At 40.6% G+C, this 13,519-nt stretch overlaps 1 protein-coding gene across 2 annotated transcripts in view; it reads right to left on the bottom strand.

Annotated features, from left to right (window-relative positions):
- Positions 1-8,475, bottom strand: part of METAP2 (methionyl aminopeptidase 2) — a 28,670-nt gene extending 20,195 nt beyond the window's left edge. The window contains exons 1-3 of one of the 2 annotated variants that reach the window (XM_037067841.1): positions 8,250-8,475; positions 6,142-6,246; positions 1,924-1,989 (exon numbers count right to left, since the gene is read on the bottom strand). In XM_037067841.1, the coding sequence (XP_036923736.1) occupies positions 1,924-1,989; positions 6,142-6,246; positions 8,250-8,400 (322 nt within the window). In that variant the 5' untranslated portion in view covers positions 8,401-8,475. Of the gene's footprint in view, positions 1-1,923; positions 1,990-6,141; positions 6,250-8,249 lie in introns of both variants that reach the window. The other variant, XM_037067839.1, reaches the window with a different exon arrangement.
- Between the last annotated feature and the right edge of the window lie 5,044 nt (positions 8,476-13,519).

Raw genomic sequence — 13,519 nt, 5'->3', positions numbered from 1 at the left:
AACCATTCAACGAGGACGGTAAGAGGTGGAGCCAGCAGCGGAGCTGGGTCGGGCAGGACAGACCTAGGAGCACAGGCAGCCCGGACCTAGTCGGGGTGCGGAACAGACTGACCAAGGTCGCACATTCGCGCGCAGTGAGACGGACCACGCAGGCACCAGGGGGCGAACCCAGTGGTGGAGGGCTGACAGCGGTGGCACACTCGCGTGCCGTGGAGCAAGGCACGTGGGCCTGGTGACGGTGGTGGCTGCGGTGCTGGTGGGGGTTGAGGCAGCAGGCGGCAGAGGGAAGCCATTGTCCCTCTTTGACCCCGCCCCCACATACAACGTCACAACCCAGTGACTGAGTTGCCCTGCTCCGATGAAAACCTAGGGCTCCGATCCTGATACGTAACAGGCACAAACAGCCCAAAAGATGGTGCAAGAAATCAAAGTCCCAGAGCCAATAACTCTAAGCGACCAACAGATTGCCAGCCTCTCAGAAGCCCAATTTAAGACACTATTTATCAGGATGCTCACAGAATTGGTAGAGTACAGTCAGTCACAAATTAGAGGAACATATGAAGGCTAAACTAATTGAAATGAAGGGAGATGTCCAGGAAACCAATAGTGATGGAAAGGAAACTGGGACTCAAATCAATGGAATGGACCAGAAGGAAGAACAAAACATCCGACCAGAAAGGAATGAAGAAATGAGAATTCAAAAAAATGAGGAGAGGCTTAGGAACCTCCAGGACATCTTTAAACGTTCCAACATCTGGATTATAGGGGTACCAGAAGGGGGAAGGAAACAGCCATGAGTGGAAAACTTGTTTGAACAAATAATAAAGGAGAACTTCCCCAGTCTGGCAAAGGAAATAGACTTCCAGGAAATCCAGGAAGCTCAGAGAGTCCCAAAGAAGTTGGACCCAAGAAGGAACACACCAAGGCACATCATAATTACATTAGCCAAGACCAAAATGAAGGAGAGAATCCTAGAAGCAGCAAGGGATAAGGGGACAGTCACCTACAAAGGAGTACCCATCAGACTGTCAGCGGATTTCTCAAAAGAGACCTTACAGGCAAGAAGGGGCTGGAAAGAAGTATTCCAAGTCATGAAATCCAAAGACCTACAGCCAAGATTGCTTTATCCAGCAAAACTTTCATTTAGAATGGAAGGACAGATAAAGTGCTTCTCAGATAAGGTCAAGTTCAAAGAGTTCATCATCACCAAGTCCTTATTATATGAAATGCTAAAGGGACTTATATAAGAGATGATAAAAAATATGAACAGTGAAAGGACAGCAAACACAGTTATTAACAACCACACGTAAAACAAAAGCAAACCAAGAGGACAGCTAGATGGGGAGTGGCACCATAGAAATGAAGAACACATGGAGGGTTAGAAACAGGGGGGTGGGAGGAGGAGAAGGGGGGAGAAGGCACAGAAAATAGCATAGATGGTAGGTAGAAAATAGATAGGGGGGAGAGCGAGAATAGTGGGGGAAATATAGAACCTAAAGAAATTGAGAGACGTGGTTATAAACTAAGGGGGGGAGAATAGTGGGGGAGGGAGTGTGCGGGTGGAGGGGAATGAAGGGGGAGAATAGAACAACTGTAATGGTATAATCAATAAAATATATTTAAAAAAAAAACAAAAAAAAAGATTTAAATTATAAAGTTTTTAGGAACTCATCCCTAACTTGCAAAAAATGCAACCAACTTATTAATAACATCTCTAAGCTGACTATCAGCCAAAAAAAAATGCCATCAAAATTGTTACCAAAATAGTCATGAGTTTCACTAAATCCTACCTCTAGTAAGCCTAAATGTATTTCCCTGACCTGTATCAGGATCTTAAGCAACTTCAAACCTCCTCTTTCAAGCCTACTGGTTAATAACCACTTCTAATTTGTGAAGTAAGATTTGTCAACTTAAGACACTAACGTCCTCTCTTCTTCTTCTTCTTTTTCTTCTTCTTTCCAGTTGCTCCATCTCCATCACCATCTCCATCTAAGAAAAGACAATTTCAAATACCTATTTATTTAAACCTCATAAGCAGAGGGATGAAGCAAGCACAAGTGGATAGTTGTTATACACACACACTGCATCTTGAATAGCATATGATAAAGGTGACCTAACACTCTTAGTATTTTTTACACTGCTAGCTTTAAGTATCAGAATTTTACTTGTGTAATCAAAAGCATTACTAAACTTTAGTTGGACTTACTTTAACAAAAGAAATGCCAAATAAGATATTTTTAAGAATAAAAAATGTGCCCTGACTGGTGTGGCTGAGTGGGTCGGGCATTGTCCTGCTGACTGAAAGGCCATAGGTTCAATTCCCAGTACATGCCTGGGTTGTGGGCCAGGTCCCCAGGGTGGGGGCATGTGAGAGGTAACCAATTGATGTTTCTCTCCCTCTCTTCCTCCTTCCCTTCCCTTCTCTAAAAATAAATAAATAAAATATTGTTTAATGTGTCAAATAACATTATTTTTTTAAAACTAGGAAAAAAACTAGTGTTAGTTTAATACTAATAACTGTGTCTTCACCTAAAATAATGCTAGTTACAATTTACAAATGCTTTGCAGTTAAACACTTGTACTTCATGACCTCTTGTGATCCTCTAAGCAACCTGTAAGTTAACAAAGAGTGTTTAAGTGACATGCCCAAAATAATCCCAACTGGTAAATGGCAGAACTGAACTAAGAATATGTTACGTGATCCCTAAACCATTGTGGGTATTTGGGAATATCTCATATTTTAAAATATCTTTTTTTCCTGCACAGTTATTACTAGAGAAAGTGTTCTCTTTCTGGGTCAAATTGTATGCAAAAATTGAAGGGCGTATTATACTTTCCTAGTTCCAGAGCTTCTCAGATTCTCTGATATCCAAAAATGAAGGTTAAGAACTACTATGAAAAATAGTTGGCAGCCCTGGCTGGTGTACCTCTGTGGATTGAGAGCTGGCCTGTGAACCAAAGGATCATTGGTTGGTTTCAGTCAGGGCACATGCCTGGGTTTCAGGCCAGGTCCCCAGGAGGGGGCGCGTCAGAGGCAACCACACATTGATGTTTCCCTCCTTTCCTCTCTCTAAAAATAAATAAATAAAATCTTAAAAAAATAGAAAGAAAGAAAAATAGTTGGCAGAAGAGTACCCAAAATAGCCAAGATCTGCTTTTCCATGTTTGGAATATTCTTCTATGAAGCCCATGCCCATACCCTGACCTCTGAGAAATGATAGTTTTATTATTATTTTATTTTAGAGAGAGGGGAAGTGAGGGAGAGAGAGAGAGAAACATCAATTGGTTGCCTCCTGTATATGCCCCAGAAGGGGAGCCAAACCTGCAACCCAGGCACATGCCCCAACTGGTAATCAAACCAGCAAACTTTAAGTCTGCAATGCAGATGCCCCACCAACTGGGGTGATAAAGGATATTATTACAACCAAGATTAAATAGAGACGTAAAAATATTTTATTTTTAAAAATGTTTTAATTAATATTTTTTAAAGATTTTATTTATTTTTTAGAGAAGGGAAGGGAGGGAGAAAGAGAGGGAGAGAAACATCAATGTGTGGTTGCTTCTTGAGTGCCCCCAACCATGGACCTGGCCCACAACCTAGCCATGTGCCCTGACTGGGAATCAAACTAGCAACCCTTTGGTTTACAGGCTGGTGCTCAATCCACTAAGCCAGACCAGCCAGGGCAAAACATTTAAAATAAAAATATCAAACACAGACCTAAGTGACTGAATTTCTAAAAATGCTACTTAATAAATTTCAACAATGATTTCTCAAGTATGCTTAATTTACCCACAAATCACACCACTATGAAACGGGTGAATAGGATGTTGTCACAATTAGAATTTGACAGTTTAATAAAATACCCCTATAGTATTCTTTAAATGTTTCACCTAGTGGAAGTAACTCACCGCTAGCATCAATAATTTTAGATAGTGAAATCCACACCCATAAAAGAACGACAAACATCTACTTACATTTTCTGCTCAAAGAGCTCCATTTTTATTTCTGGAATGATAGGTAGGAGCCATAACAGAAATTCTCTCACCATGCTACCTATTGTATTCTTCCAATTATCACAAAATTTATAATAATTAGTTTACAATGACCCCTACTCATCTCTTAGGTTCTTCAAGGATCAGAGACACCATTTCTTAAATTAAGCATAGTGCCAAGCATGTGGTAAATATTATTTGTCTATTCAATAAATAAATGTTCTTTTATTTTATTTTGTTTCTATTTATTTTTACCTAAAGGAGGAACAGGAGACAGCAATTTAACAAAGAGGGAGGTAGTATGATCTAGGGCTTTAAATGGGCTGAGTGATAGGAAATTGCCAATATTTGACTCACAAAACTGCCAACTTCTTTTTTTGATCCTTAATCTATAAAACAGTAAGAACACAGTAGAAACAAATATTGCTGACTTACTCATTACTAGTTTCTAGATTCAAAAGCCAAAGAAAAACAGTATGAAAAAAATTTTGGAAAACATAACCTTCATTTTCCTCATGTGTCATATAATCTGATCCACATATTCTGTACCATAATTTTAACTGTAACCTTCTTCATTCATCCAGTAAATGTTTGCTGAGTTCCAGGCAATAAAGACAGAAGAGTAAATAAGATAGTCTTTGCTCTGGATAGTCTACAGCAACCTATTGCATTGCTTTAAATTCATAACCTTTCTTGTTAAGAGCTCAAAATATGTTCATAATCTGAAGTAAAACCAAAGGCACAATGAAATTTTTCTTGCTTATGGAAGTCAAAAAGCTAATTATTCCCTTGAATCTTAATACTTTTTTTAAAAAACCAAATTTTGAAGCCCTGGCTGGTGTAGCTCAGTGGATTGAGCACGGGCCTGAGAACCAGAGGATTGCAGTTCGATTCCCAGTCAGGGTACATGCCTGGGTTGCAGGGCGGTTCCCTGCAGGCCAACTCCCAGCAAGCGATGCACGAAAGGCAACCATATATTGATGTTTCTCTCCCTCTCTCCTTCCCCTCTGAAGATAAATAAATAAATAAAATCTTTAAAAAAAACAGACAAGAAAACATTTTTAAAAAATCCAAATTTTGACTGTAAGCTTCTTGAAGGCAGAACGGGTATTTGTTAAGGGCTGAAAGGCAAGAGCCCAAGCTGGCAGTGCCTGAGGCAGAGCAGTAGGTAAAAGCAATAGATAACTGAGAATGGGAAATCCTCATTTCCCCATCTGCTGAAAGATGCTGTAGAATAGTTCTCTTAATCACTTCCCCCACCGCTTTACAGATAGCATTGATCACTAGGATTCTAAGGGTTGCTAACTTTACAGAAATCTAATAGCATCAAAATACCACAAAGAGTTAGAGTCAGGGAACTTATAACAGAGTTCAGAAGGACTCTAATGTGTTCCTTTGAGAATGAAAAAAGGTAGCTTTGGTACAGAGAGTAAAAGCAGTAGACTTGGATGGAATCAAGAGCTAAGTCTGAAACTCTGGTTCTATTCTATACATATAGTTGTATCACATTGGGAAAATCCTGTTAACTATCATTTCCTGAGAAGAGTACCTACTTTATCTGGTTTTGCAAGGGTAAAGTGAGCATGCATGTGAAAGTATCTTAAAGGAGTGCCTAGTAGATATCAATTGTTCAATAAATGTTAGTTAAATAAACAAGCCCTTCAATTTCACCTTATTAACACTCACCCACTACTTGGCCTCTTACCAAGTACATTTTTAAAATTGAGAACTGTGTTATTTGAGCATCATTCAACATATCCAACTTTTTAAAGAGTTGCTAATAAATTCCTTTTCCTTTTTACCTATGACACTGAGGTTATACTGTCAATCAAGAAAAAAATCAGCCCTGGCTAGTGTAGCTCAGTGGCTTGAGCACGGGCCTGCGAACCACATGATCGAGGTTCGATTCCCAGTCGGGGCACATGCCTGGGTTGCAGGCCAGTTAGTTCCCAGCCGGGGACACATGAGAGACAACCATACACTGATGTTTCTCTCCCTCTCTCCTTCCCTTCCTCCCTAAAGATAAATGAATAAAATCTTTTAAAAAATCAGAAAACAATAGGCCATAGGGGCAAATAAGTAGATTTTGTTTAAAGAAAGTCATATTTTCTTGCACTTCTAACCACAAACATCAAATTTGCCATTTACCTTCGTCATCATCATCTCTTTCTTTCTCTTCCAGTGCTTGTCTTTCCAATTGTCTTGCTACCTCATCAACTGAAGCTCCCGGTTCTTTATCAGGTTCCTGTTGCCCTGCTGATCAAATATAACAACATAAATCAAATCTAATACATATACTTTCCCCTTTAGCATAAATTGTAAAGACATTGCAGAGCACACAAGTCCTTTCCTGATAATTGTTTAGAAAACAAAAACAAAAACATTATACCCTGACTGGCATGACTCAGTTGCTTGAGCATCACCCCACAAAGCAAAAGCTCGCCAGTTCAATTCCTGATCAGGGCACAGGCCTGGATTGCAGGCAGGTCTCCAGTTGGGACATGTGCAAGAAGTAACCCATCAATGTAACCAATCAATGTTTCTCTTACAAGTTGATGTTTCTCTCTCCCTTCCTCACCCTCTCTTTAAAAATAAGTAAGTAAAATCTTTTAAAGAAAACCCAGAGTCACTATTATGAACATAAAAAATTTTATTTAATGACAAAGAAGTCTCCCAAATCTAAGTAGTATTGTCCATTCAACAAAGTATTTATTACACATTCTCTGTGATATAAGCCTAAAGCTTAAACAAAGTGTAAGTTGGTCCCTATCCTTAAGTAGTTTAACTTTCTAAAGTATTTAACACTTAGACCACAAAAAACACTTTCTTAACCAAACAGGTACATAAGACAGGCAATAAAATGCTGAAGGCCTCAGTCAAGAAGAAGATTTCTATGAGACTCTGGGGGCTTTGGGGATTCATGAAGAAAGAAAGTGTCAAGCTGGGCTAGGTAAAATCAAAACAAATAGAAAGAGATATTCCATTACTAAAAAACAAAATTCTTGAACAGCTAAGCATAAGCTCTGTAGGTGATTAACAATCTGGCTAGAGGAGCAATATGTGTGTGTGTAGAAAGATAGTATCACCAGATAGTGCATAATGAATCTTCTTCAATCTTGTTGAAGATTCATATTAAGATTCATAATCATTTTCAGTTGTGAAAAAGTTGTGATTAAAGTCTGCAGAAATCTTAAAGGCCAAACTGAAGAGTCTGGACTTCATCTGAAAGCCAGAAAGAGCCGTTAGCCTATGTCCTGGGACTAAATTTTATTCTGGAAGTGTCCCAGTGCCTCCAACTCCCATCTCATCAAAACTTCAGAAAAATACAGATTAACCCTCCCCACCCTCTCTCACCTCCACCCTCACCACCTCCGGCCTCCCCATTTTTCTCTCATTCTTTCTGTGGCTGACTTTAACAAGTACAAGTAATTTTTCCTAAAATGAAGGACCCCATGCCACACCACCACTCACTTGTCAAAAGAGAACATTTACGTTCCTAACACAATCCAAGTGTAGACTTTTAACTGTGTTCCTTGACTTCCTAGTGGATTTGGAGAAGTTCCACTCCGAGCCACAGACTATCCGCCCCGGGACTGCCCGCAACGGCATCACTCAGGCCTAAGAGCTCTAAAGCGTGAAGATGCCGTGTGATGACACAGGTGAGAATTCGCACCACCGACCCAACATTCTGCAATTACAACTCTCTGACACGAGCGCGTAGGCGCGCACCCCCCCCCCCCCAAAGTGCAGCCCGTCACACAAATCCCTCCGTGACCGGGGATGGCGGGGTAAGGCGCGGTCTGGACTCGGTCACTTCACCGCCACCCTGGTCCAAAGTCAGCCGCAGGGTCCTCCTGCGAGGAGGCGGCTGAGGCGTCAGAACCAGGTTTTTGAAGAGGCCGCACCACGCGGGAGGGAGGGAGGGCTGGGCTCCGTGCACGGATTCAAGTCCGCGGCGCGGGCTGTGTGGCAGCTGAGCTCCCGGCCGTGCAGGGGCTCCGGCCTACCGACCCGGGAGCCACCTCACGAGACGCTGAGGTGCCCTCTTCTCCCCGACCCCCGCTTCCGCCAGCTCCGTCGTTCCACGGGAGAAGCCGCCTCTCCGCGGGACCGAGAATCGGCAGCCCGGTCTGGCCGCACACTCAGTCCTGGGAATCAGTTAAGTCCGGGACTCCGAGTCCCCGGTCCCTGTCACCCTCGCCGGGCCCGAGCCGAGTCGTTTGGCCATCCGCGGAAAACCGTAAAACTCCCTTTACCTGTGGCAGTCCCTTTAGCCTTCTTCTTCTTTCGTCTTTTTTTCTTGGCTGCCTCCTCAGCCGTGGAGGCAGCTCCCTCTTCCCTGTCGTCCAGATCCAGGTCGCCATTCAGGTGGCTCCCGGAGGACGCCGCCTCCTCCACGCCCGCCATGTTGCCCGAGAGAGCGCGAGCGAGTGAGAGCGAGCGGCGGGGGCCCGCTCCTCCTCCACCCACCTCCACCCGCTACACCGGAAGTGGCTCTCGGTGGTGGGACGCAGGGGATGCTGGGACCGCGGCGGACTGGAATGCGGGGAGCGCTCCCGGCTGCTTGACCGGGTCGTCGCAGACCAGGGAGGTCTGTCTGCCTGGCTGCCGTCGCTGCTGCGACACCCGACCCCCGCCTCCTCCCGTGCCTCGGGCATTCCCGGCCCCAAACGGCCCTCCTGGGGTTGCGTTGAATACCTACCTCTGTGGAAGGCGGAGTCCGCGGGAGGGGAGTGTGTGTTGCAACCGAAAAGTTTTATATTTAAGGTTTTATAAAGCGTCCCAGAAGCTAGGAAAGGGCCTGCGGATGTTCTCACTTGTACACACTCGTTTTTTATGGCTCAAAAGGACTGCGTTATTATTCACAATACAGCTCAGGCGCGGCCGTCATGGAGACGAACCTGCAAGGGGACCGAAGATCAGGAAGACAGGGGAGACTGTGTCTCAAGAGGGGGTAATCAGCTGCGTTGAGTGTTGCCAAAAGGTCAAATAAGAGGACTGGGAAATGTCGCAGGTATTTAGTCACATGGAAGATGTTGATGACCTTAGCAAGACCTAAGAGGGAGGATCCAAAAAAGGGAATTTGTTTATTAAAAATTGTGTATTTATTCTTACATGTTTAAATTCAGTTTCTTTAAAAGTACTCTCCATTAGGTGTGGTGTACCTATTGAGATACTTTTCCACTTTTAAGTGCTTCTGTTTTTGTTTTGCCTCTTCTACTTCAGCAAAATGTTCCCTTTTGAGGACTTTTTTTCATCTGGAGAAACTAGTCGCTGGGGGATTTGGGGGGCAGAGATTGGGCGAAAAGGAAGGATGGGACACAGTGTCATGCCATTTTCTTTTGGTCAAAAACTCCGGAACACTGCATTGTAGGCAGGTGTGCTGGTAAATCAGCCCTCCTGAAATGGGCAAACCTATTGAAAGAGTCTTCCAAAAAAAAACTCACTGAAGCGGAACACAGCTTCTCACACTAATGCCAGCTGGTACAGATACTGATAGGTTCCTAGAACACACCCAGCAGGGGAAGCCTGTACTACAAAGGGCCTGCCCTCCAGAAAATTCCAGTTTGGGGCGGGTCCTCCCTCCAAGGTAGCTGACAGACTAAAGGGCGTTAAGGAGGATTAGGAAATAGAGAATCTTCTCATCCTTCAAGTTTCAGCTCAACTGCTATTCCAGGGAGAATCCTTCCTGAATGACTGAAATCAGGCCCTGCTCTTAGAATCTCTGAGTTTTAACCCTTTCTTCCAGGCAATTTGTAATTAACTTTGTGTGATTGTTTTATATCTATCTCCCCAGCTTCATGAAGACAAGAATCCTAAATATTTTATACTCTTACCACCAGCACCTACCTCTAAATTAGAGTGTAATAAGAGCTTAGTAGAATAAATAGCACTTGTGAAGTGCCAACTACTTTACAATCATTATCTCATTTAATCCACTTTTGAGTTGAGAAAATTAGAGAGTTTTGTTAATTTGCACCAGGTCATACAGCAAGTAAACAGAGTTAGAACCCAGAAATTGATAATTGTGTCACCAGAGATTAATAATCTTGTATGTCACCAGAAATTAATAATGATGTATTCTGCCTTCCCATCTGAAATTTCAAATCAGTTCAGTAAATATTTGACAGTAGACTAGAAGTAGTTTTTCTTGGCGGAAGATGAAAAAAAAGACACAGAAATCTCTACTGTCAAGAAAGTTTAGCATTCAATGAAACAGATATGTAAAGAAATAATAAAATGAGGTGCTAATACTCACATTATTATTTTCTATTCTGCATTAGTCTATCACAAAGCTGAGGGTTTTTTTTAAGGGTCTAAAAGATCTTCAAATTGAAGGCAAGATGTAGCTGAATCAAAGCACATTTTTGTTGTTGTGCATAGGTACAGCCAGAAGCTATCAACATCTTTATAAGTAAGATCTGCTACAACAAAAATGCTTCCAGGCTTTGTTGTGAATCTCATCAGTTCCTCTGTGAGTTCTGGGAACACTTGAGTAATGGATACTACCTTAGACCCCACTCTAGGAGAGGCAGGATCTGAGGATGAAACCTATAGGCTTGAGAGATGAATTTTGACAAAGGTGAAGTGTAAGTTGATCAACAGCATTGTCAATGTCAAAATAAAGTTTGTTCAGTGAGAGCAGTGAAATGCCAAAATGCAATAGTAAAACAAAATACTGTTTCTTTGCTGCAAACGGATTGTACTGTACTTCTCTCTCTTTGCTATAAAGAGTCAAGAAAAGAAAACTTTAAGGTAGTAATAAAAAACAATGCATATCTTAGCAGTTTGGTAATGGATATTTCCTGGTTGATCTTTTTCCAGAAACTGAAGAGTTTGAGGTAACTAAATTAACTATATTTAAAATAGCAGCCCATGACATTCCTATTTTCATCATTTGGTTTTCTCTGCAAGAGAAAACTGAGTAGGGTAAAAGAAAGAGAAATGTTGAAGAACTAAGTAAGACTCTAAAAGAACCTGTAATAACTTAACTCAATACCAGCACCTGCTGGAATATTTTTTCTAGCTAATTACATGAAGTCATTTTTGTCTCAGAATGTTAACTAGGTAACAGGACAGAAAAAATTATTAAAAATATACTCTCCTTTGCATCATAAAATCTTACAATGCATCATAAAATCGATGCATTGTAATAAAACATGTTTATTATTTTGTCCAAAATGTATTTTTGCTCAGAAAATTTTGATTCCAAAATGGACAACATAATTATTACCCCCCAGCTTTATTTTCTCTAAAGCCTTTACTGATTGTATGGCTTTGGACAAGTCACTTGATCTTTCCAAATTTAGGTTTACTAATTTGTAAAATGAGAACAATAATAGTGCCACATCATACAATTAGGAAATAAAATTTCAAAATGGAGAGAAAGCATTTTTGACAGTACAATGTCTGGCACAATAGTGTTGTGTTAGCTAACATATTGTTAGTAAGCCACACTCTTGAAATTTTTCCATTTGTGTGGATTATATGATGTTCTAAATATTTTAAGGCACACATATATTTAATGTGACATTTGGCAATGGGTTAACAAGAAAAAAATTAGAAGTCTTGATTGCTTGACATTAAGGGAAATACCAAAAAATTTTTATGTCTTTATGGTTAAAAATGCTATACATACTAATTTTAAATGTATAGGTAGTGTGATATATATATGTATGTCTTTCCTAAAGTCTAGCCTAAATACATGGATGCTATATAGAGATTTGAGGGAGGGTAAAGAAGTTGTATTATCTAACTATTCTCCAGTTACAAAAGGAAATAATATATCATAAGATAAAGGTGACTTAGGATATCTTTGCACATAACTAAAATAGGGAAAGAATCACAGAAGAGAATGTGGCAAGAGAGCCATTTTTAATTTCAAGAACTGTTTTCTCCAGAAGAACAGAAGAAGTGAGCATTTCAAGAGACTTTGAGGAAATGGGTTTCAGATAAAGGATTCTTTGCTTCTTGAACTGGTGTCTGGAATAGTACATCCCAGTATCTTGTAATCCTTTTTTTTGGGGGGGGGGCATGCCCTCTAATCAAATCATTCTCACTGACATCACCATAGGGCTCCTAGTGGCTAAAAATGTTCTTGTTTGAGACTTCATACTATTTACTCTTTCCTCAACAGTTGATGTAGTTGAACAAACTTTTGTAAAACTTTTCTTCTCACTTTCATTTGATCATTCTCTGAAGCATTTTCTCCTCGTTCTACAATTCCTTTGTAATTTCCTTAACAGAATTTCCCACCCTTATTTATTATAGACAAACAAACAAATCCCTAAAACATTAGTGTCCTGTGTTGTATTCTGTTTCTGGTCCTTTTCTCCCTAAGCTACCTCACTGATAGCCTTCTCCCACACCCAAGCAAGCCCTAATAATCCTCACTATCTGTAGATCCACGTTTTTAACGGACTAGTAGATATCTTTCCTTGGGTGCTCTGCGGGCATCTCAACTCAAAATACCAAAGCTTATCTTCCCCTCCACCTCCTCCAAACATGCTCCTCCTCTTCTATTTCCTATCGCACGAAGTAGTACCACTATCCACCCAAGAACCCAAGCCAGAAACCTGGGTATCATTCTCAACTCCTCCCTCTTCATACTCAGCTGATGAGCAAGTTTTTTTTTAATTCTACATTAGAAATGTTCCTGCAACTCAATCTCTCCTCTCTAACCTCTAACCTTTCCCTAAGTTCTTATCAATATTTTTATCAACAATAACATCCTAGCAAGTCACTCCTACTTGCTAAGGACATTAGATATAGGGATTTCACTATAGAGAAAAGTCTTAAAAAATGGTTTTGAGAACTGACATAAGCCATTAAAAAGTTTTTTTTTTTTGGTTTTGTTTTGTTTTTTTTGGTCAGGACACAAAAAAACCAACACCACTACTCTCATTGTCATTTCATAATACTAATTTTAAAATACTGATCAACTTCAAAAAATGGAAAGTACCATATTCTCACAAGAAAATCATTTTTTAAATATACTCAGCTTTTTAAATGAAACAGAGTTTGCTAGATGAAAACCACTGTTCTAGAATCTAGGCTGCCTTTAGAGTTATCTTTCACAAAGCAAAAATGGCTTATTTTCCCTAGCCTGAACATGTTTGTATTGTATAAATGTTTAAATTTATCCACAAAGTCAACATGCATCAGACTTTACTGCCTTTTAGTGTTACATAGTATGTGTTGTGTTGACATGCTATTGACATGTCTGTTGTGGTCTTCTATTTTAGGCACTTTCTTAAATATTAAAATTTAAATATTATTTGCTACATATCGCCTAAAAGCCTTACAATAAAAGGCACACTTTTTGTGGTAACACAGAAGGCTCTTTACAATTTGGTCTTAATTTACTTACTGCTCAGCAAGAACTTCCCCTAAACATATCACATTCTTTCATCCCTTTATGCCAGTGGTTCTCAACCAGGAGCAATTCCCTGTCCCCTTCTCCAAGGGACATTTGGCAATGTCTGTTATAGTCTGGATTGTTTTCTTTCCCAAATTCATGTGTGGA

Source organism: Sturnira hondurensis, unplaced genomic scaffold, assembly GCF_014824575.4.
Source record: "Sturnira hondurensis isolate 20B ecotype Veracruz unplaced genomic scaffold, ASM1482457v3 Scaffold0017436, whole genome shotgun sequence".
NCBI classification, from domain to species: Eukaryota; Metazoa; Chordata; class Mammalia; order Chiroptera; family Phyllostomidae; genus Sturnira; species Sturnira hondurensis.
This window is presented reverse-complemented; position numbering and strand designations above follow the sequence as displayed.